Source organism: Lynx canadensis, chromosome B4 (assembly GCF_007474595.2).
Source record: "Lynx canadensis isolate LIC74 chromosome B4, mLynCan4.pri.v2, whole genome shotgun sequence".
NCBI classification, from domain to species: Eukaryota; Metazoa; Chordata; class Mammalia; order Carnivora; family Felidae; genus Lynx; species Lynx canadensis.
This window is the reverse complement of record NC_044309.1, coordinates 131424090-131448081: the sequence shown is the minus strand read 5'-3', so window position 1 is coordinate 131448081 and position 23992 is coordinate 131424090. Positions and strand designations below refer to the sequence as shown.

The 23992-nt window shown below is 60.3% G+C and overlaps 1 protein-coding gene across 3 annotated transcripts; it reads left to right on the top strand.

Moving 5' to 3' along the window:
- The first annotated feature begins 376 nt into the window (after positions 1 to 376).
- On the top strand, positions 377 to 23992 carry KCNJ4 (potassium inwardly rectifying channel subfamily J member 4). Of its 3 annotated transcripts, none has more exons than XM_030320621.1 (2): positions 377 to 446; positions 22215 to 23992. In XM_030320621.1, the coding sequence occupies exon 2, from the start codon at positions 22254 to 22256 to the stop codon at positions 23616 to 23618; it is 1365 nt and encodes a 454-aa protein (XP_030176481.1). In that variant the 5' UTR covers positions 377 to 446; positions 22215 to 22253; the 3' UTR covers positions 23619 to 23992. The 3 variants fall into 3 exon arrangements, with proteins under 3 accessions (XP_030176481.1, XP_030176482.1, XP_030176480.1); XM_030320622.1 differs by lacking the exon at positions 377 to 446 and adding an exon at positions 3206 to 3387; XM_030320620.1 differs by lacking the exon at positions 377 to 446 and adding an exon at positions 3206 to 3402.

Here is a 23992-nt window from a genome sequence, read left to right as displayed (position 1 = left end):
CGGAGCGCAGGGCGGGGGACGGCGCGGAGTGACGGCGCGAGAACAGCAGGGGGGGGCGGCGGAGGGCAGGCGGCTGCGGCGGGGGCGGGGGGCGCGAGCGCGGGCGGCCGAGCGCCATGGGCCCCCGGACCCCCGCGCTCTGAGCCGGGGCCCGGCCCGACGATGCTGACGCCCAGGCGGCGCCGGGGGCGCGGCGCGGGGCAGCGCTGAAAGTTGGGCGGCCCGCGGGGAGCGGCGCGGGACGGCCCGGAGGCGCGGAGACCCGGAGACCGACGGACACGTCCACCTGCAGCCGGGGAGGGGGGCGGGGCCGGCCCGCCGAGTTCGCGGGGAGGGGGCGCCGGGACTCCCCTCTCCCCGCCCGGGACGCCGCCCGCACGACCGCGCCGGGGGATGTAGAGCCCGCTCGCCGCCTCCTGGACCTTCGTCGGAACCTCCGCCCCGCGGTAAGCCGGGCCCACGCCCACCGCTGGCGTCGTCCGTCTGTCCGTCCGGCCGCGTGCGTGTCTGTGTGTCCCGGCTGGGCTCCGTGGGCCCCGCCCGCTGAGCCCCTTATCCCCGCGGGTCTCGGGTTCCAGGCGCGCGTTCAGCGCGGTCCGGCGACTCCCCGGGAGCTGGCAAGCTCTGTTGCTCGGTCGCTCGGTCGCTCGGTCGGTCGGCGGGGAGCGTGAAGGTCTGGGTTGTGGCCGGAAAGGCCGAGAGAGGTGGGTGGAAGAGGCCTTGACCTCCTGCCCCGGCCACGACCTTTCCCTGCCTCCACCCACCCCCGGTTGTCAGCCAGTTCTGAGGAGCTTCAAGGCAGGTGACTTGTGGCAAAGGAGGGGGGGGGGTCCCCTTTCCGCTTCCCCAGCTGCAACCTGTTTGCAAAGGGCCCTGGCCCTCTGATCTGACAGAAGACGACAACGTCCCACTTCTCATGCTCTGAGCACCTACTTTGGGCCAGGTGAGCCCAGGGTGCGGTCCGGTAAACGAGGTAGAGACTGTGGAGAGAGGCGAGGGCTGCTTTTCCCTCTCTGGAGGAGAGCCCCAAGGAAAGAGGTCTGAATGAACCCCTGAGCAGGGAAACTTCCCTGCCTCCCCACCGGCATCAACACCACACTTCTGCCGTGGGTGCCTAGGCTGTGAGATGGGGAGAGAATACAGGGAGATGGTAGGTGGGAGTGTGATGGAGGCACCGGAGGCAGGGCGGCCTGGCTAAGCTGGCAGGTGAGGCCCTCAAGGCCAGTAGGATGCTTAGCAGCGGCTTGGGGGAACCGGGAACTGAGGGGACGGAGGTCCCAGGGCCACGCGCACGAGACCCAGAGAGGAGCCAGACCCGTGTGTGTGTGTGCGTGTGTGTAAAATGTCTGTTCCGCTTCTCCCCACATACAGTCCCGTGACCTCCAGGGCTTCGGCAGTTTGGGGAGCTGTTGGCAGGACTCTGGGGGCCCTGCGAGCCACGCAAGCCCTGCCTTGGCCTGGGATGGGAGGAGCCAAAGCTGGAAGAGGTGGTGGGATAAGGTCTGGGTTGCAACATGGCAGGAGCACGGGCTGCTGGCCGTCGAGCCGACCCATATCCAAGTTGGAGCCTGGAGGGGTGAGCCTAGAACATTCGACCGTTTTCCACAGGAAGGCGGGCTCTTTGGGGAGCTTTCCACACTGGGCAGGGGGCTTCACATACCCTACATTCAGGCTCCTGGAAATCAGCTCACTAGCTGAGGGACCAGCACCCTGAGGCAGTCACTCTCCTCCCCGACCCTCAACTTCCATAGCTGTGGAATGAGGACACAGCTCCCTGCCCCACTGACCTCCAAGGGCTCAGATGAGCGGAGGGCTGTTCACAGACTCAAGAAAGTGCTGGGCAGACGGCAGTAAGGATTCCTTTTACCTTCAGGAAGGTGAACAGCTAACGGGGAGGGAGTATATGGCCTCCAAGAGAGGATTGACCAAGGAGGGGAATGTCCAGGAGTTAGAGGGGCATCTGGGGCTTGGGCGCTATTCCTCAGGAACCTTTGGGGATCCTGGAAAAGGAAGCTCCTCTCCCCATGAAAGCCTTTGGGGTGACTGGGAACAGGCAGAGCTGGCCTTGAGTATCTGCTGGGTGACCTTGGGCCGCTGGCTCGACTTCTCTGGGCCTCAGTGTCTTCAACCGGAGAATGGGGACGTTGGTACTGACTCCACTGGGTTGCCGAGCGATTTGCCGACTATTTCAGGCCTCTGAAAGCAGCTTGCAAAAGCCTGGAGCATAGTAGGTTCTCAGACATTTGCAGAAACCAGGATGAAGTAGCTCTAGAGGCTGTGGAAAGATTTCTTTGCTTCGGATAAGAAGGAAGGGGAGGAGGAACAGTGTAGGCTTACAGGGCGGGTTGGTTCTTAATGTGGATCTGGGGGAGGCGGGGGCGAGTGCCGAGGGGGGTGTGAGGAGGAGGGGCCCCCTCTGCGGGGACCACTGAGTCACGAGGACATGGAAGCGACATGACAACCAGCAACATGGTAACCAGGAGACTCGTGGCGGTGGGAAACGGAGCTGGAGCCCTGTGTCGGGGAGGGGTGGGGGGTGGCAGTACCGGGGCTGGAGGGTCCGGGGAAGAAGAACCGGGCTGGTCTCCCAGAGTGAGCAGGGGGGAGACCCTGAGGTCAGGTGGGCTAGGGTGGAGAGAAGGCGAGGGCAGAAGGAGAGGCGACTCTAGGGGCCGCCGGGCAGGGGGCTTCTCCCGCACCTCCCCAGGCTCCTCGCTCCTCTCCTCCACATCTCCACTTTTCATGCCTCTCCCCCTAGGATGCCAAATTTGGCTCACGCAATCTGTCGTCTCTCTTCTGAGATTGGCACCGGGACCAAAGCCGAGTGCATTACATCACCGCCGCTCCCCCTGCACGAGGAGAGGGAGGGACAGAGGGCCGGGGGGCAAGTGGCCAAGCCTCAACTTTCATTCCTGTCTTCCTGCTCACTCTTGCTGCCTCGCTCCCAGGCGTTGGGGGCTTCCGGGGAGCAGGCAAGCAGGGCCTGGAGGCAGGACGAGGGCTCCCATCTTGGAGAGATCCCAGGGCCAGGGCCGGAGGTCAGACCGCATCGCTGTCCCCCTGGCTAGGTGGCGCCTGGGAGGCAGGGAGCCTAAGTGCAGCACATTCTGTCATCGCCTTGCTGTGTGTGACCTTGGGCAGGTCCCCCCGCCCCCCACCCCCGCCCTGTGCAGTGTCTACATCTGTGTGGAGAACAGTTGGCCACTCGAGAGCTTGGGGACTCTCCTGAAAAAAGATGCCCTTGGGTCCTGCTGCGCTCCTGGGCACAGAGGAGGAGTTCTGCATTTTCAGTGGCTCACTGTGACTTTTAGCAAGACCTTAGACCTGCGTCTCTTCACCTGTCAAACGGGGTCGACAGAGCCCTCAAAGGCGCTAAATGTGAAAGAGGTACGAGACACACAGGTGAGAGACAGGGGAAGAGACAGGGGGGTCTCTGGCCCTGAAACCACAGACCCTCGGGGACCCTGTGGCTCTCGGCAGGCTGGGCTGGAGGCGACGGGGGCAGTATCTCAATACAGACAGAAGGCTTGGCCCTTAAATCACTGGGCTGACGTCCTTGTTTTAAAAAACGGAAACCGAAGCCCAAAGAGGGAAGTGGACCCCCACCCCGAGGCCACAGTGGTGGTTTGGCGGGTAGAGGAAGTAGAGGTGGGGCCTGAACCCGGGGCTCCTAGTTCCCAGCCCTGCCTAGAAGCAGATAGGCAGGCAGGAAGATACCTACCCCGTGGAACACTGTGGCAAGACTGGACAGGACCCAGGAGTTTGAGGGTCCCGTTCTCACTGTGGCCTCCTCTGTTCTCCCTTCCTGCTCCTTGGCTCCCATCATTTCCACCATCGCTGGGCATTAATCCCTCCTTCATTTGGTCTGTTTCAAGAGCTCCCTTTTGGGCTTTTTTTTTTTTTTAATATGTATTTTTTTAAAGTTTATTTATTTTTTTTGGGGGGGGGAGGGGCAGAGAGAATGAGAGAGAGAAAATCCCAAGCAGGCTCCAAGCTGTCAGCGCTGAGCCTGACACGGGACTCAATCCCACGAACTGTGAGATCGTGATCTGAGCTGAAATCAAGAGTCGGCCGCTTAATGGACTGAGCCACCCAGGTGCCCCTTGGGCTCATTAAAAAGACTTTTTTAACGTTTATTTATTTTTGGGAGAGAGAGAGCACGCAAGCAGGGGGAGGGCAGGGAGAGAGGGAGACCCAGAATCCAAAGCGGGCTCCGGGCTCCAAGCTATTAGCACAGAGCCTGACACGGGGCTCGAACCCACGAAATGCGAGATCATGACCTGGGCTGAAGTCGGGCGCTTAACCGACTGAGCCACCCAGACACCCCACCTTGGGTTCATTTTCAAGTGAGTTTCAAGCCGTCTCAGGCAGCGACAGGCTCGATTTGGAGTTAAGCTAGAAGATTATGGCCCCTTCTAGAAGATTCTCAGAGCTGGAGGTAGAGAAAGATGGGGAGCCTCTGGATGGTTTGTGAAGTAGTGAGCTCCTCACTCCCAGAGCTATTTAAGCAGAACCAGATGAGTACCTGCCAAGACCCACTGAGTCCTACTTTATGGGTGAGTTTGAATGACAGTCCCGCCTCCCAAATCCCAGGAGCCTTTCCTATCCCAGGAGGGGCTGGGACGCAGCAGCCGTTGCTTGCCCGCTTTCCAGCAAGGAAACTCACTGTTACGCCGGGCATTGGGCTGGGAGCTCTTTGCAAAGACTTTCTCTTGCGATCCTCCCATCAACCCCGCAACGTCGATTTGATGTCCCTGTGTCACAGATGGGGGAGCCATGGCTCAGAGAGTCTGTGTGATCTGCCCAAGGTCACCCAGCAGGGAAGTGAATGAGTCTGGGTTTGAGTCCTGGCCAGTCTGATTCTCGGGGGCTGTCCCTGGGACTTCGTTGAGAAAAGAGCGGAAAAAAGTCCCTCCCCTGGGCCGGGGCTTGGCAAGAGATGATGTGTCGCCCCCACAGCATGACACCCCCTCAAGGATCCTCTGGGGGCTCCATTCTGGAGACGTAGTTATAGACGTGCACCCAAGGGAGAACTCACTTTACAAATGGGAAGACTGAGGCATAGAGACGAAGAGTGACCCGCCCAAAGGTGCCCAGAGAGTCAGACTTGGGCCAGGGGTCTTTCCCTGCGCTGGTGAGGCAGGAGGCTCCTTTGGGCCGATGACGGTGTTAGGTCTGGGATTGGAGGTGCGGGCTGCTCGGTGGTTTGGCAGAGGGCTGAGAGAGAGTGCTGGCTCTAGGCTAGGGCCGTGGGGAGCGAAGTCGGCCTCCAGAACGCGGGAACGCGGAGAAGGGAGCAGGAAGAGAAATCAGCAGGGACAGCGGGTCCACTTCTGTCCTCCCCGGTCCTGGTCCTGCCCGCAGATGTCCATGTCAGACCCCCGGTGAAGTCAGGGGAAACTGTGGGTGGGACCTGCCTGGCAAGAGCGGAGGCTCTTGGAGCTAGCCTTGGGTGTGGCTCCCTGTGTGACCTTAGGTTAGTCCCTCACCCTCTCTGAGCTTGGTATGCTCACCCGTGTGACCAAGAATCTGGACCGAATGATCCGTTTCCCAACGAACGTAGCAGCCGCTGGGCTGTCATCCCAAAGTGCTCCTCCCATCCCCACGAGGACCCTGGGCCCCGGGAAGGGGCAGGCAGGAATCCTGGAGGTTGGCATAACCTTTAAGCCTCCTCGGCGACTCAGCCCTCCTTGCGGTGTGGGGGGAATCTCCGGGCGCAGCCCTTCTTCTCCTTTTCATCTTTATTTTTCTCCTGCTCCCTCTTCCCCTTGCTACGTGGGCTGATCGCTGCTCAAACTTTTAATTCAGATGGTAATTGAAATAATAATATGGGCTGAGGCCCCTCTGCTTGTGACGCTGCAGCTGGTGGAGCTCAGCTATGAATAGACCCTGAGTCACACACGCGCGCGCGCGCCCGCTCCTGCCGGCGCGCACACGGGGCTCACGGGGTGGTGGGTGGGGTGCAGCGTGGGGGGGCAGGGTGGGCTCATGCTCCAGCTGGCTCTGGGTCTCAGCCCCCCACTCTCAAAGGCCTGGGACCCTTCTGCCCCCTGCCACCCACTCCCTGCTCCCTGTGGCACACCGGCAAGACTTGGGACATCGGTGGTCTTGATTACCGGAGGGGAAACTGAGGTCCCAGCAAGGGGGAGTGGCTGGCGGGACGCAAATAGAAAGGGGCCCGGACTAGTTTTGAGCTGGTGGGTTTTGCCCGATTCTTAGACCACTGTTCTGCCTTAGGGCACACAGGCAAATGGGGGAGAGGAGTACAGGGGTGTGGCGCTGTCTCCCTTTGGTGTCCCCCCTGCCTCAGTCTTCCCAGCGCACGCTCGCACCCCCCTCTCACACCTTCCCTCGGGCGCACACCCAGACGCTCAGCTGCTCCGAGACGCGGTGCTGTTGCTTCCTGGCTGGGCTGCAGGGAGGTTTTCTTGGGGGGGTCCTGCTGTAGGAACGGGGACAGACCCCCAAGTGCCAGGCTCTAGGCGAGGCTTTTGTGTTCATGATTTTACTTAATCCTCCTTGTCACCCTCCGTTGAGGAAACTGAGGCTCAGCTAGAAGCAAGAGTTTGCCCAAGGTCCGGCGGGGTGGGCTCAGCCGTATACCGTCATCCTGCCGGAATGTTCCCAGTTCTAGCCATTCCGGGACCCTCCATTTGGCCTGCTGCAGGAGGAAGTGTGCGTCTCTTCCAGCCTGGGGCTCCCCTCTTCTCCCCCTGCATTCCTCCCTGTGGCTACCTGGCCAGTTGTTGACCAGCTCTCCTGCCAGCAGCAGGAAATCCGGTCTCGGTGGGCAGGGGGAGGGGACGCGTCCATGCGGGGCATTGCCAGGCCAAAGAGAGAAGCTACCAAGACGGGCGGTCCTTGGTGTTCCAGACCCCAGCTGGAGCTGTGCAGGGAGAGGGCCTTGCGGTACCCTGTCAGCTGGGAGATTCGGTCTAGGCCTGCTGGGTGTGCCCAGCAGGGGCCTCCGGAAGGGCCGAGGGGAGATGGGCCTGGGCACGGGGAGTGCGGTCGAGCAGAGTTACCCCTGGGCCTGGGACGATGGAGAAAATTCTCCGCAACGTTTTCTGGTGGCCCCGTCGTCTCCTGTATCTGCTCATTCTCCAGCACTCTGCTAGGACACGGAGCCGCTGAGCCCAGAGACCACAGTGAACTGCCCAGGGCCCCTCGTGACTCCCCTGCCTCCTGACTCCCCTGACGACACCTGCTCTCTGATTTAATCCCAGTTTAGCCACTCACTTACCCCTTGTGACCTTGACTGGGACGAGGACCTTTGCTCCTCCGTGAAGCAGAGGCAACCTGCGGCGATGGGGGGCTGTGCTGGGCTTTTCCCTTCTGTTCCCCGTCTGCTCGCAGAGCACAGCCCGGCTCCACCTGGGCAGCGAGATGGGAGGGGACCCGCTAGGCCAGGGAGGAGAGGGTGCATGACTGTGCGGGACTCATCCCATTTTACTGATGGGGAGACTGAGGCCTTGGGGAGGGAGTTTGGCGAACCCTGATTTGGTAGCAGAATTGGTACCAGGTTTTACCATCTGGCCTCTGGGATACCCCGCCCCGCCCTCGGCAAAGTCTCTCCCCCACCCCGCCCTGCCGCTCCCCTCCCAACCTCTACCTCTACTCCAAACTCCCACTGTAGGCCTGAAAAGAAGTCCAAGCCCCCTGCCCTGGAATGGGGGCCAGCAATTTGGAAACTCCATGGGGCCATATAGGGGAGGTGGCAGGCACAGAACTGGAGGTGACCTGGCTGTGGGTGGTGAGGTGGGGGAGGGCAGGAGGGGCTCAGTCACTCTGGCACGTGACCCCTCTTGTTAAAAAAATTTCTTTAATGTTTATTTATTTTTGAGAGAGAGAGACACACACACACACACACGCAAAGTGTGAGTGGGGGAGGGGCAGAGAGCGAGGGAGACAGAGAGTCTGAAGCAGGTTCCAGGCCCCGAGCTGTCAGCACAGAGCCCCACACGGGGCTCAAACCTACGAACCGTGAGATCATGACCTGAGCCGAAGTCGGACGCTTCACCGACCGAACCACCCAGGCGCCCCAACGCCTCTTGCTAGGGAGCTCACCATCTCTTGGGGCAGCCCACTGGGTCTGGAAGGTTCTGCTAATTGGTACCTGCCTCCCTCTTTGGCCTTCGCTCGGAGGGCCCCAGCCTCTTCCCTACAGGAGAGGTGGCCCGCTATCCCGTGCCCCCGAGGCTTCTCTCCTCTGGCCTCCCTGGTCCCAGCGGAGGCCTGTGGATGGGAGACAGATCTGGGTTGAAGTTCACCTCCACCCCTGAGTGGCTGTGTGGCCTCGGGCAGCCTATTCACTTCTCTGAGCCTCTACCTCTGACCTATGGGGTAGGGTGGGCTTGTTGATGGGAAGATCCATGAGCTTTGACTGTAACACGGCCTCTGGTTGCCTGAGCTGCTGTGTGGCCCGAACCGGTCGGTGGCGACTCCTCGCAGGTTTCCAGGCCCCAGGCCCCACGCCTTCACTGGCCGTCACCTTCCCATACTGCCTGTCTAGTTATCTCGGGTGTCAGCGCCTGAACTCTCTGCCGAACCCTCCAGACCTGCCCGGGTGGTGGTAGGGCTGGCTGAGTACCAGCGCCGGGCCGAACAGCTGCAGACCCTCAGGCCGCCTGACCTTGGAAAGAGCCTGTCTGGCTGGGTTTCAGAGCCATCCCCCCCCCACCCCCGCCCCGACACTGGGCAAGAGCTGGGCAACAAGGAGGGGAAGGAACCAGGTGGGGCGGAGAGCAGGCTTGGCCTCGTGCTGGAGCTGGCCTGGGTCCCTGAGGTGACAGGCCAGGAGACAGGAGAATGGACGGCCAGCTATGGGAGGGGGGTTACAATTATCAGCTGCATTAATAGCACGGCAGAGCCTCCCCACGCTCTAGTGGTTGCCTAAGGAGGGGGTGAGCTCCCTGTCACGGGAGGTGTGCAAGCAGCTGCTAAATGACATCTGTTAGGAGGACAGCAGCAGGTTCTCATACAGGGCCAGGGGAAGGGATTAGGCCCAGAGCCCAGAGTCCTTGTTGTCTGGGCCTCAGTGCGGAGGCCCCGTGACCCTAAGGGCCTAACAGACCGTCCCAAGTATTCCCTCGTGACCTTCACCAACTCTCCCCACGGTTGTGCCCTCCAAAAGCCCACGGTCAGTATACGGTATGTTTGTTTTTACTCTGGGTCTTGGTCCGAAAGTTTAAAAGCTACTGCCCTGTATAGAAATCCTGGAGGCAGCGCTGGGAGACGCTCCGTGTGCAGATCCCTCTTTCTCCAGGATGCTCAGTTCCTAGGAATGTAAGTGCCAGGAATTCCAGGATGTCACTATTCTGTCCTCAGACCTCCCTTCCCTGGCCCAGCAGCCCGCTTGGCTCCAGGCCGTCCAGTCCCCCCCATCCCCAACCCCCCACAGCCACCCCCCTGTCCAGGGCCTACATCCCGCTCTCTGCCCAGCCCAGCCCTGGCCCAGCCCTGCTTTTTCTTCTCACTTCCTGCTTGCCCCACATCTTCCTGGGGACCTCTCTCTAAGCCCTCTGGCCTTGCAGACCCTTTGTCCCCGGGGCCTCACCTGTTTACCCGGGGACCTGGGCAAAGCACGAGGTGTGTCTGACCCGCTTCTCTTCCCCGAGCACGTGGCAGGTGCTCAGTAAATGCTCGCTCCTTCCACAGCGGTTTATAGAGAGCACCGTCCGAGGCCAGGCTCTGTGCTGAGTCGGAGACACACGGGGCAGGAGGGCGGAGGTCCCTGCAGCTCAGCGGACGTTTAGGATGAGGAATGAATGAATGAATGAATGAATAAACGAATGAATGGAGTCTGCGAGTCTCTGGCCTCAGGAGCCGGCTGGGCGGACGGTCAGAATGGGGAGCACGTAGCGCTCTGCCTGTGTCTTAGGCATCCTGCTAGGGACAGTCACTCGTGTCTGTGGATGAGCAGGAGTGTTGGGGTAGAAGCAGGGGCTGGGTGTTCCTGCCGCCGTCTCTTGGCCCTTCTGAGACCTGTCCGCCTGCCCCAGCCTCCCCGCCCTCCTCCTCCGGTCCTTGGAGCTTCTCTTCTGGGCCTGGAGCCCTTGTTGTGAATCGGGGACACCCAGGGGCCCCCCCAGGGGACACGTCAGAGAAGCCTATGCTCTGTGGGAGGGTGAGGCGAAGGCCTGAGGCCTCAGACGTCCTGCACTCCCTCTGGTGCCACAGAAGGTCTCCATCTGGCTCCACTCAGAGACCACCTCCGCCTGAGAGGTTCTCCCTGACTACGGGGACAGGAATAACTCCTCCTTGGTCACATTCTGTCATATCCCCTGCTTGGATCCTTCGCGGGAATTATGGACGAGCTGGAATTAGCTTGTTTCTCGGTCGGTCGTCAGAGGTTTGTTAAGGGTCCACTCTGTGCCGGGCACCGGGGGTCGGGGTGAGGCAGAGAGCAGAGGTTCGAGGTCCCTGCACTCAAGGAGGTTGTACATGAGATGGGCCCGGATCGGATGAATGCCGTGAGGATCGGGACACCGAGCATGGGGGGGCGGGGGGGGGGGGGCTCTTGGAGGAGGCAGGCTCTGACCCATGCCTGAGCGTCTCAAGGTGTGAGCAGTGGCGTCTTGGCGCATTTCAGCCCGAAGGAACGGCCAGAGTAAAGACCGGAGGGGAATACGTTCGCCGCGATCGAGGAACGGGAAGGAAGGCTGGGCAGGGGTGGGGTGGAGAGGAGAGGCCCAGGGTCGCATTGTGGGAAGTCCGGAGGGCTCCAAGCCGAGGGGCAACGTGGGACCGCAGCGGGGGAGGCCCTGGAGTCGTCTGGCCACGACGTGGCGTGGAGCAGGGAGGACGCTGCAGCCTGGACGGACAGAGCGTGGGGCCGTCCACCTTCTTGGGGGAGCTTCCGAAACCCAGGTGAGGTTGAGCGTAACGGCACCCACCTCCGGGGTGGGGGTCAAAGTTGTGGCCAGGGTCTGGCCCACAGCTAACGGTGTTAGTCGCTACACCATCACAAGCATCATGGCGATGATGGCGTCGGGGGGGTTGAAGGGTGATGCCCCAGTGTTAGCTGAGCAACCCTCTGGGCCGGGGGTGGGGGTCACAGACTGCGCTGGGGAAGGCTGGGGAGGGGTCGTTGGTCATCTCGGCAGCGCTGGGTCGGCAGTGCCCCTTTTTAGCAGACGCCGCCGCTGGGGAGCAGGAGGTCACTCTGCCGGTCGCTGCTCCCAAGGACGGGTGGGGCGGTCAGGGGGGTGGGGCCGGTGGTATTTTAGGCCAAGGCGGAGCCTGGGAGCCGCAAGAGGTGTGCATATTAGAGGCGGCAGGAGGGAGAGTGAGGGGGCCATCCGGAGAGGGGCCTTCAGGCCCGGAGGACTCAAGGAGGAAGGCAGGGGTGAGCCGGGGCCTCCCTCAGAGCTGCCGAGCCCTGGAGGGGAACCCTGGAGGGGAACGTGGATGCTGGTAGAGTCACCCCGTTCGAGAAGGGCTTCTGCGCCTTACGGTTTATAAACTCTTCCTGTCCACCACTACTGTTCATCTTCGCAGCGTGCCTAGGAGGTGGGCGTCATTCCTCCCCATTTTACAGACGTGACTCAGAGAAGTTAAGGCATTTCCCCAAGGCCACACAGCACAGAAGTTAAGGAGTCTCAGGCTTTCTGGGATCCCGGGCCCTTTTGAGGACCTTATGAACGCTATAAGCCTTCTCAGAAAAATACACATATGTGTGCACTAATTTTAAAACTTTCTATGTGTCTTTTTTTCTGTAGGTAATACATTCATATGGTTCTAAAATTAACAAGACATAAACAGGAATACAGTGAGAATTCTTCCTCCCACCCCATCCCCAGCCACCTGCTTCCCCTCCCCGGAGACAGCCAGTGTCACCAGTTTCCTGGGTCTCCATCCACAGACAAGCCGAGACAAGCAAATATGTGTGTCTATAAATTTCTTTCTCTCCTTTTTTACACAAATGGTAGATACTACGCTCAACGTTCGTCGCTGCTGCCTTTTTTTTTTTTTTTTTTCTTAAAAACACATCTTGAAGACCCACATCGCTCCTTCCCAGGCTCCCTCCTCCTTTCCCCGCCGCCCCCCCTCCCGGCTGTGCGATGTGCCGTTCATGGGTGGGCATTGGCTTCTTCCAGGCCAGGCTGGGCATCAGGGCACCTGGCTCCCCATGCGCGTGACTGTCTGCGGGCTGAGGTCCCAGGGGTGCCCCCAAGCGCCCCAGCCAGTCCGTCCCGTGCCTCTTCCAAGCCACCCAGGGCCACGCAGAGCAAGACAGGAAGCAAGCCTGGGACTTGGCTCAGACTCCCCTTCCCTGACCCTCCCTTCTTCCCCCACCTCTTCTTAGGTGTGGCCTGTGGGCCCATCGGAGAATCCAGAGAATCCTGTGCCGGTGTGAGCGAGGGACAACAGCCCCCATGCCCCACAGCTTCAGGGGACCTCCTCCCCCCGCCGTCAGCCCCAGCTCCTGGAGTCTGGTTTGCTGAGAAACCAAGGTTGGGGTGGTGTTCTCCAAGCCTGCCCCCTTCCCCTGCTGGGGCACAAACCCCAGCCGAGGCCACCTCTGCTCCTGCCCCCTGGCCCACCACAGCCGCTGTCCCCACACCTTGCCTTCTCCTGTTGCCCATGTCCTCACTTCACCCCTTGTGGCCAAGGGAGGGACAGCATCCAAGTGGAGAAGGGACATGGGGCCGCTGGCCTTGTGTGGTCTGGGCTGGTCAGGGCCAACTGGGCGGCCCTGCTAAAACCCCTCTTCTGGCTTTGGGGACCCCGCTGTCCTTCTGCTCCTCTGGTCTTCTGCCGTGCTGGGTCCGGGTCCTCTTTCGTGGGCAGGAGATGCCCAGCGGCCCCGGGGCCCTTCCCTCTTCTTCCCGGCATTCTTGCCCCAGGCGGCTGCATCCGGTTTGCACAACTTAAAACACCGCCCTGGGCGGTCAGCACCTAACGTCTGAGCCCGGACCTCGGGGTCTGACATGCTGTGGATTTCTCTACCTGGACCCCCACAGCCACCGCACGCTGGAAACAGTCACTCCTTAAATCTGGCCCTCTTTCAGCGTCTCGTTACCTGCTCCCAGCACCCCTCTTCCCAATCGCCCCGTGCAACCTGCCACCAGGCCCTGCATGGAAATTTAAACGGTCAAACCAGGCAAACCCCAACCACCTGCCCACCTGTATCCCGTGGCCATGAGGATGAACCCCATGATTCTTCCCCCCACCTCTGGGGCCTCATCCTGGGCAAGTTCTCTCCCCCTCGTCTTGCTCACTTCACTCCCATTACCCGGCCTGCTGCAGATTCTCGACTCACCAAACCCTTTTCTGGAATGTTCTACACGCCACCTTTCACACAGACACACGATTCTCCTCACCGGCTGGACTCCCCAGTCACTCCTCAGGTTTCAGTTTCAATGTCACTTTCTCAAAGAGGCCCCAGGGGACCCCCAGCCAACCAGAGGCCCCTGTCCTCTCTCACGTCCTGCCGAACTTCTCCTTCAGGCAGCTTGCCACAATTTCTGACCCCCCGTCTATGCAGATGCTGTTATGTGTATGGCGTCTCTCCACAGCTGATCCAGAAGGCTGGGTGGGTCCACGGCCTGGGTCTGACCCGCGGCAAGGGTGCAATAAATAGTAACTCAGCAACTTTGGAGGAGGCATAAGCAGCAGACCAGGCCCCTAGAGGCCCCAGTAAGGCCGTGGGGGATCGAATCCCCCCACCAATGAGAGAGCTGAGGATGTTCTAGAAACAAGAAGCCTTCAGGGATCTGCTCTCGCCTTCTAATCCCTGTATAGAAGGAGGGCACAGGTGTTTGGGGACAGTCCCTTTGGTGGGACTGTCTGGCCAATAGAGGGGGCTCCTGCAGGGGTGGGGAGCATTCCGGCAGGGCAGGGGCCGGGCGCTGGTGGTGCAGTAAAGGGCACGTCTGCAGGTGGGAGCAGTGACCCTTGGGTCCTCCAGCCACCAGCTCCTGCTATGTGACCATGACCAGAAGGTAGGAGGCCTCTCTGGACATTCTAGGAAACTAATTTTCTTTCTTGCTTGCTTTCTTCTTTCTTGCTTTCTTTTCTTCCTTCTTTCTTTCTTTTCTTTCTTTCTCTCTTTCTTCTTCCTCTCTTTCGTTTCTTTCTTTCTTTCCTTTCCTTCTTCTCTTTCTTTCCTTTCTTTTCTTTCTTTCTTTCTCTCTCTTTCTTTTTTCTTTCTTTCTTTCTTTCTTCTTTCTTTCTTTTCTTCTTTCTTTCTCTTTCTTTTCTTTTTTTTTTTTTTTAATTTTTTTTTCAACGTTTATTTATTTTTGGGACAGAGAGAGACAGAGCATGAACGGGGGAGGGGCAGAGAGAGAGGGAGACACAGAATCGGAAACAGGCTCCAGGCTCCGAGCCATCAGCCCAGAGCCTGACGCGGGGCTCGACTCACGGACCGCGAGATCGTGACCTGGCTGAAGTCGGACGCTTAACCGACTGCGCCACCCAGGCACCCCTCTTTCTTTTCTTTCTTTCTTTCTTTTCTTTCTTTCTCTCTTGCTTTTCTTTCTTTCTCTTTCTTCTTCCTCTCTTTCTTTTCTTTCTTTCTTTCCTTTCCTTCTTCTCTTTCTTTCCTTTCTTTTCTTTCTTTCTCTTTCTTTCTTTTTTCTTGCAGGTACTCTTGCGTGTTCTTCTTGCTTCTTTTCCGCTTCTCTTTCTTTTCTTTATGGTCGTTCATTGTCTCTCTTGATGGGCTTATTTTCTTTCTTTCTTTCTTTCTTTCTTTCTTTCTCTCTCTCTTTCTTTCTCTTTCCTTCTTCTTCTTCCTCTTCTTCTTTTTAAGTGTTTATTTATTTTGAGAGAGAGAGAGAGAGAGAGAGAGGCAGAGAGAGCGGGAAAAAGAGAGAACCCAAGCAGGCTCTGTGCTGCCAGCGCAGAGCCTGATGCAGGGCTGGAACCTGCGAACCACGAGATCATGACCTGAGCCGAAACGAAGAGTCGCACGCTCGACTGACTGAGTCACTCGGGCGCCCCGCCGGGGAACTTGCTTTCTAAGCCTGCTCACCTGTTGGCTGAGTGGCCGGGAGGGGGAGCTGGGAGTTGAGGTGCAGAACTGGAGGAATGAACCAGTTCACGTCACGCCGCTCAGAGCCCCTCGGGGAGCCCAGCGTCTCCCGCGTGTCTGGCTCTAAAATCAGGGACCAGGTCCTGGCTCCAACTCGCCCTATGACCCAGCTTCTCCTTTCCCCAAAGGGCTGACTTCACAGAGTCAGACTTGATAAATGTTTACCAGCTGGAGGAAACAACGTGACAGTGTTCCTTTGGGGCGGGAGCCTAGGGTGCTTAATGAACGTGCTCTGGCGCCCACTGCCTGGATCCAAAACCTGGCTCTGCCGCTAATGAGCTGTGTGACCTTGGACGAGTTGCCGGACCTCTCTCTGCCTTAGTTTTCTTCTCAAGTAGGGGTAATAATGGTAACTTCCTCTGAGGTCATGGTGAGGATGGCAGGAATTGATCAGCATAAAGCACTCAGAACAGCGCCGGCCCAGAGGAAGCGCGTGCTAAATGCTCCGCGTGGATTTTGCAATGTCACACCGTCGGCCAGTGGGGGAGGGGGTGCGCGTGCAGTGGGATTTCGGGGTATAGAAGGTGCGAGGGAGGAGCGGCGTTCGCTGGGCACCCCCTGTGGGGCCTGCACGTCTGTGACCGTTGGCAGCCTGCGTCCGGCCCTCACGACCCCCCTGCAAGGTAGGCATCACCAGGCTCCTTTGCCAATGAGGACACCAAGGCCCAGAGAGAGGTCAAGGAGTCTGCTGGAGCGAGGCGGGACCCGTCCCACTTCCGGGTCAGCCTGGGGAGAGTCCGAGGCCACGGCCCTCACTCACCTCCTCCCTGTGCTGGTGTCGGAAAACGAACCGGGCGGGGCCGTGTGATGGGTGCAGGGCCGGCTCTGGGGAGCTGCGGCTGAAATGCAGGGGAGGAGGTCAAGGGAAGGACTGGGCAGCCCCGGGGAGTGATTTGTACCCACTTAGCAATCATTTACTCCGCGCGGGCCACGTGAAGGGCACGATCCCATTTGTTCCTCATTACAGTTTTATGAGGTAAGGACTATTGTTAGCCCTACCCAGGGATGCGGAGGGCAGGGACCAGAGAGGCTAAGTAATTTGCCCAAGGTCACGCAGGCGGAAACTGGTGCAGAGAGTCCAGAGCTGAAGCCATGGCAGGGGGACGATGAGGGCTCTTGAGACTCCTGACGAGGACGTGGTCGGACCTCCTGGGGCCTGAGCAGCAGGTCAGAGATGAATGAACCCTCCCCCCCCAACCAGGCCGGCCAGGCCAGAGAAGCCTCAGTCAGAGCGGGAGAAGGGGCAGGCCCCGTGCTCCTCGCGGGGCTGGGAAAGGGGGACGAGGGCGTTCATTCCTTCCACGGCCCCCAGGGAAATCCTCCCACCCTCTAGAACCCGTCCTGGGTGCACTTGAGTCAGGAACCCCTCGGCCCCGCCTCGTCTCTAATGCCCTGTGTCTGCTCCCTCTGGTAGAAGAAAAGAGTCAGCCTCCCTGTCCAAACCCCAGAGGAGTTCAGGGATGAACGGGGCTGAAGAGACTCGGGAGCACCCACCAGATCCCCCGCCTTATTTCGGACTCTGTGCTGGGCGCCTTGTTTCTCTCCCACTCTCCTGCCAGGGAGCAAACATGGTCCCCCATTCTGCAGGTGGAGGGAAGGAGCGCCTGGCCGGAGCAGCTTAGTGGTGAAGCCAGGGCTTGAACCTGGGTTTCCCGACTCCCTGTCTCGTCATCACCGTCATCTTGGTCAGCAGCACTGCCACCATTGTCACCTGCCTATTCTTCGCATTTTGCCGGCCCGGCGTTTCTGTTCCAGGCCGGCCGGCGTTTCTGTTCCCAGTAGTTATATCACATTGGTCTCAACAAAGGGCCGGGTGAGGTAGGTACTATCGGCATCCTCTCCGCTTTGCAGATGAGGACACTGAGGTCCGAAGGGGACATGCTGGGAGGTGACAGAGCTGAGACTGACAGCCAGGTTTTACCACCCAAACGCGAGGGCTTAGCCAACACGTTGTTTTTCTGAAGTCGAAAAGGAGCCGGGTGGTGCAGACAGGCGGTGAGGGCCAAGGGGCTCTGAGAAAGCAGGGCTAAGGCTGGTGGGACAGCCAGGGAAGATTCAGAGACTGGGGCCGGGGTGGGGGGGGGGGCTGGGCCGGGGGGGCTGGGGGGAGGGGTGCTGGGAAGAGACACAAGGGATCCGCGTTGGTCGCGCAGGGTGTTGTGGAAAGTGAGGGGAGCCGGAAGCCAGACTGGGGACCGGGGTGAGCCGGGGACCTGGAACCAGCCGGACCTGAGTCAGAATCCCAGCTTTGCCACTTCTGCTGTGACCCCGGTCCTCGTCCCCACTCCCCCCACCCCCAGCCTGTGATTCTTCAGCTCGGAAGAGAAATAATAACCCTGCTTGTTGCTGTGATAGGCGCTTAATAAATACTTGCTAAATAAACACAGGGTTGCAGTGACGCTTCGGGGAGATAGACCAGGCAGTGCCTGGCAGGGAGCTGACACTTCCAGAGGGTTCCTTGCCTGGAAGCAGCCGCAGAGAAGGAGACAGTGTCAGCTGGGCCCCAGGGCTGAGCAGTAGGACCTCGGGCAAGTCGCTTCATCTCCCCTCCTGTCCCATCCAATAACAATTAGATGCATAAAGGCCCTGCAGGCCAGCCTGTCCCTAAGCTGTCTGCCCCCTACGAGCGCCTGCCTGCCTCAGGTCTCTGGAGGGGCCGCTGCTGAGGGCTCGAGGGTGCGGTGAGATGTACCCGCAGCCCTCAGTAACTCTCCCGTGAGTGGGGTGGGTGCACGCAGGGAGATTTGCCCTCGTAGCCTGCCGGGGTTGTGGGAATCCACCTGGCCCGCTGTCACTTTAGCAGCTTTTCTTTCTTTCTTTTTAAAGGTCTATCTATTTTATAGATAGACTTTTAAAAAGTCTATCTATTTTAGAGAGGGAGCGGATGAGGAAGGGGCAGAGAGAGAGGGAGAGAGAGAGAATCCGGAGCAGGCTCCACTCTGTCAACACAGAGCCCAACACGGGGCTCGAACCCACGAGCCGTGCCGTCCCGACCTGAGCCGACACCCAGAGCCGGACGCTTAACCAGCTGTGAACCACCCAGGGCCCCCTAGCAGCTTTTCTTTTGCAAAGGGAGTTGTGGGCCAGGAGGGGGGGCATATGGTGTCATAAAATCAGAGGGAAAACAGAGCGACGGGCGTGGGGTCCTCTGGACCCCTGGCAGGCAGGGTGCCCAGCCCTCTTCCCGAAGAAGCAGGCTAGCAATAGCGCCAGTGAGCCAACGGCTCTGGGCCTCACTGTGCCACAGCCCTGCTCTTGGCCTCAGTTTCTCTAATTGTCCAGTGAGTTCTGGTCTAGGGGCTCCAGATTTTGGATGTTTGCAGCACAAATTGAATGGAAAAACGTTTTTTTGGTAACGGATACAACATTGCCAATCCTTCATTTTGCCAAGAAGGGACGCTAAGTTGTTTTTTTATTTAATTTATTTTAAAAAATATTTACTTTTGAGGGGCGCCTGGGTGGCTCAGTCGGTTGAGTGTCCGACTTCGGCTCGGGTCGTGATCTCACAGTTTGTGGGTTCAAGCCCCATGTCGGGCTCTGTGCGGACAGCTCGGAGCCTGGAGCCTACTTCGGATTCTCTCTCTCTCTCTCTCTCTCTCTCTCTGCCCCTCCGCCACTCACACTCTGTCTCTCTCACCTTCAAAAATAAATAAACATTAAAAAAAATATTTACTTTTGAGAGAGAGAGAGAGAGAGAGAGAGCGGAGCAGGGGCAGAGAGAGAAGGAGACACAGAATCGGAAGCAGGCTCCAGGCTCCGAGCTGTCAGCACAGAGCCTCACGCGGGGCTCGAACTCACAAACTGTGAGATCATGACCTGAGCTGAAATCGGATGCTTAACCGACTGAGCCCCCCAGGCGCCCTGGGACGTTAAGTTTTTAAAGGCAGCCAGCATCTTCCAAAGAAAGAAAGTTTACCATGAAAGGGGTCCCAGGATGCACTCAGAATAAAGGACAGTGACCAGCAGGCGAAGCTGGCCAGGAAGGGGAAGGACTTGTCCAAGGTCACCCTGCACGGCAGGGAGAGGGGCCTGGCCTCCCAGAGCCTCAGCCGTAGAAAATGTGTTGAGACCGTGTTCTTCCACGTGTGTTCGTTTCGTGGCACCCTTGTTGCAAGAGAATTAGACCAGCTCCCTGCCTTCCAGAAAAGTACGGTTTAACTGGAGACACGATCCAGGCACCTGCACAACCAGGGCGTGCGCTCTGATAAAACGTGTATTCAGAGGAGGGTGCCCAACTGTCGATGCCTCTCGCTCCTCCTCGACGATCTGTGCCCTTTCTCTTTCGCGCTTTCCCCGTGGGCCCCTGGGCCTTCGCCAGGAAGCCCTGTGTGACAAACAAGGGAAAGAAAACCTGGCCGTCTCCCGGTGGTCGTCACCCGAAAGCACCATGCCAGGCTGGTACTTTGCACGTTTTGGTCGGGCGTTGTGCGGGGGCAGCCCACACGTTGACAGGTGAGCCTGTCACTCCTGCCGAGGAGTCAGCGGTGACGGGAGTGTTCGCATCTTTGAGCGGGTCACCGCAGACAGGGCCCTCACCAACCGAGCGTCTCCAGGGGGGCAGGCTCCTCCGTGGTGGAGGGTGGACGGGTCTGGGGGTAGCTTTCCCAACAGCCCCGCGTGGACATTCCCGAGCGTGGCTGAGCGGGGAGCAGGCAGTGATGGGCGCAGGGTCTGGATCACCGCAGGGGTGGGGGACAGGCTGAGCCCCCACCGGGCTGAGATGTGAGGCTGGCGGGGATGGGGTGATGGAAAGGTAGGGGCTGGGGCTGAGGGTTGAAGTTGGGGGTGGGGGAGTGTCAGGTGGGGACATGCGGAGCCTCGGGGCTGACCCCGGAGCATGGGGCTGGGCTGATTCCTGCCACTTCCGCTCAGGAAAGGGGGGGAATAGTGGGCAGTGCTGGTGAGGGAGGACCGAGAGCCGAGAGCATGCAGAGATCTTCTCCCTCACCCTCACCCCCAGGGCCCTCCTAGAGAGTGAAAGCCCCATAAAGAGCCTTCTCCTACAGCACAAGTCCCCTTGGGCAGAGAGCCAGGGGTCCCCAGCACCCTGGGTTTGGGCTTGGCCTTGGGTAGGCCCTTCACCCTGTCTGGGCCTTAGTGTCATCGGTCAAAGGCCAGGTCACCACACTTTGTCCCCTCTGCCCCTCTTCCTGAGGCATGCGGCCGGTGGGTCCAGGGCATGCTGGGGCCAAGCAGGTTCCCCCTCTTCTCTAGCCCCAAACCGCACTCCAAGTACTCCAGGGAGGACACCCTTCTTTCCAGGGGCACCTTAACCTTCCAGGAGCTCTGGAGCGGGAGTGAGGAGCCCTGGGTCAGGGCTGGCCCACCCCGCCTCACTCTGGCACCCTTAGCAAATCTGGGCCTCAGATAGAAAATGAGGGTCTTGAAATCAGTGATCGCCCGTTCCTTCTCGTTCTGGTTCCTTCTGTGGTGCTAATGGAGGCATTCAAGACAGTGGGGGGCAGAGCAGAGGGAGATGTTTAGTGAAGGAAGACCTCCCTAAAAACTAGAAGGCGCTCCTGGCCCTGACCACCGGGAGCCCTGGCTGTTAGGGCTCCGGGGGAGGCGACAGAGAGGGTCCGGGACTCCCGGCTAAAGTTATGACCTCTTAAGGGCCGGCATTGCACACCCACATTGTCTGTTAGGTCTTTGGACTGATGGGTCTCACCGGTCCCATTTTCCAGAAGAAGAAACTGAGGCTCACAGCAGCCAAGTAACTTGCCCGTGTTATGCGGTGGATGAAGGACTTCAGTGCATGACTGTGGGACCCAGGGAGCGCCTTTGAGGTGGGGAAAGAAGAAGAACCCAGAGTGGGGGGTGATCGCGGGGGAGGTGGGGGGCAGGGCTCACTCTCCCCAGGCCTGGCCGAGGGAGGGAGTTTCTCCCGGGGAGAGGCGCAGGCAGGCACCAGGCTGTTGATCTCTAAATTATAGCGTTGGCGCGCACTGGTTGCTGCGGCAACCGAGTTGTCCTGAACGGGGAAGTGTATAAACATTGCCACAGATGCACAATTAGATCAGGAAGAAGAATAGAACAGAAAATAGAAACTTCCAGCCTTATATAATTCTGGGCCAAAACGTTACCGGGAGCCCGGGCCCAGGCCCAGCCCTGCCAGCGGCCGCCCTCCCCACCCCCACAGCACCCTGTCTCTGCCGGGGCCCCAGTGGAAGGGAGGGGTGAGGGGAGGGTTTGCCCTCCGTGCGCCCAGCTGGTGCGCCTGCCACCCGGTGGGGCAAGGGCCGTCCGCCTCCACTAAAACAGCTGAGGACGCTGACAGGTGACTCCTGCCTCTCGCCGGCTTCCTCCCGCTCTGGAGAAGCGGGAAGGAGGACAGCAGGGTGACCCGTTTTAACTGAGCACCTACTATCTCCTTCGGTCCTGTGAGGTAGGGTTCGGATACCCATTTCGCGGGTGAGGAGACCGAGGCTCAGAGACGGGGCACGAGTTATCTGAGGTGTCACGGCGAGGCAGTGGGTGTGCCTGCCTCCCTGCCTCTGGGTCTCCACAACCGTGAGCTCGAAGACGCTGATGGCACCCGGGGAACTGAAGGTTAGACACACCTGAGTTTGGATTTACGCATCAGCTGTGTGGCCTCGGGCAGGTCACGTCCCCTCTCTGAGCCCTGTTCCCCCCACCTGTGACTTGTAGAAACGTTCCCTGTCCACTCTGTCTGCCAATGGCAGCCAGTGGCCGCAAGCGGCCGCCGAGCACTTGAAATGCGGGCAACTGAACTTACAACTGTATTTAAGTAAATGTCAAAAGCCCCAGGTGGCCTTTGGCTGCTGTACTGGACCGCGTGGGAGGATGTCCAGCCCCAGAGAGAGACCCAAGAGGGCAGAGGCTGGACCCAGGGAGGTGAGCGGGGGGCGGGCCAGCGCATTCACAGCTCCCTCTGCTCAGCGCGCCTGGGACAGACGGCGTGAGGAAGCTCCCCGGCCGGGGTGGGGGCCAAGGAGGGTTGCAGGGGGCAGCGTGAGGGGCTGTCCTGGTGGCCTCAGCTTCTGGTCCCCGGAGGCACTGGCGCTGGTCCCGATACTCCCTGCCTGTCTGCAGAAGAGCCTGATGTGCCACATTCTGGGGGGGGGGGGGGGGCGGGGGGGACGGGGACAGGGGAGGGGGAGGGGGAGGTCCCGGGCCACCCGCGTCTCACGCGTGTCGGGCTTCTCCTCCCCAGGCCCTGCGTCTTCCCAGGTGACCACGCCGGCTTCAGGACATGCACGGGCACAGCCGCAACGGGCAGGCCCACGTGCCCCGGCGGAAACGCCGCAACCGCTTCGTCAAGAAGAACGGCCAATGCAACGTCTACTTCGCCAACCTGAGCAACAAGTCGCAGCGCTACATGGCGGACATCTTCACCACGTGCGTGGACACGCGCTGGCGCTACATGCTCATGATCTTCTCCGCGGCCTTCCTCGTCTCCTGGCTCTTCTTCGGCCTCCTCTTCTGGTGTATCGCCTTCTTCCACGGCGACCTGGAGGCCGGCCCGGCGGCGGCGGCGGCGGGGGCGGCGGCGGCGGCGGCGGCGGCGGGGGGGGCCCCGCCGGGCGGTGGCGCGGCGGCCCCGGCGGCCCCCAAGCCCTGCATCATGCACGTGAACGGCTTCCTGGGCGCCTTCCTGTTCTCGGTGGAGACGCAGACGACCATCGGCTACGGGTTCCGGTGCGTGACGGAGGAGTGCCCGCTGGCGGTCATCGCCGTGGTGGTCCAGTCCATCGTGGGCTGCGTCATCGACTCCTTCATGATCGGCACCATCATGGCCAAGATGGCCCGGCCCAAGAAGCGGGCGCAGACGCTGCTGTTCAGCCACCACGCGGTCATCTCGGTGCGCGACGGCAAGCTGTGCCTGATGTGGCGCGTGGGCAACCTGCGCAAGAGCCACATCGTGGAGGCCCACGTGCGGGCCCAGCTCATCAAGCCCTACATGACCCAGGAGGGCGAGTACCTGCCGCTGGACCAGCGGGACCTCAACGTGGGCTACGACATCGGCCTGGACCGCATCTTCCTGGTGTCGCCCATCATCATCGTCCACGAGATCGACGAGGACAGCCCGCTCTACGGCATGGGCAAGGAGGAGCTGGAGTCGGAGGACTTTGAGATCGTGGTCATCCTCGAGGGCATGGTGGAGGCCACCGCCATGACCACCCAGGCCCGCAGCTCCTACCTGGCCAGCGAGATCCTGTGGGGCCACCGCTTCGAGCCCGTGGTCTTCGAGGAGAAGAGCCACTACAAGGTGGACTACTCGCGCTTCCACAAGACCTACGAGGTGGCCGGCACGCCCTGCTGCTCGGCCCGGGAGCTGCAGGAGAGCAAGATCACCGTGCTGCCTGCCCCGCCGCCCCCGCCCAGTGCCTTCTGCTACGAGAACGAGCTGGCCCTCATGAGCCAGGAGGAGGAGGTGATGGAGGAGGAGGCCGCGGCCGCCGCGGCCGTGGCCGCAGGCCTGGGCCTGGAGGCGGGCTCCAAGGAGGAGGCGGGCATCATCCGAATGCTGGAGTTTGGCAGCCACCTGGATCTGGAACGCATGCAAGCCACCCTCCCGCTGGACAACATCTCCTACCGCAGGGAGTCCGCCATCTGACCTCCAGGCCCCGCCCTCGTCACTTCCCACAGGAGCCTCTGCCCCGCCCCCCCCGGGGGGGAGGGGTGGGACGCCAGGACACGCCCCTCCACGCTCAGGACAGAGCCGACCCTGGCTCCGTGGACCTTCTGGAGGGAGGTGGGGGCTTCAAAGACTGGGGAACCCCTCCCTATTGACTCCAGAGCCCAGGCCTGGGAAGGGCCCAGGACACCCTCTGCCCTGTCAGCCGACCCGCTGGCGTCTCGGGGACCCCAGACCCACCACCCTTTTCCCGCTGACACTTCAAGGACGTGCCCCCTTTGCTCTCAGAACCTTGGGGAGGGCGGCTGGACTGCTGGGGGGTGGGCATCACGGGGTTCTGGGGTGGGCAGGGG

Bases quoted from the DNA above. Each gene is read 5' to 3' on its own strand.
- KCNJ4 (XM_030320621.1), top strand. From the start codon at position 22,254: ATGCACGGGCACAGCCGCAACGGGCAGGCCCACGTGCCCCGGCGGAAA.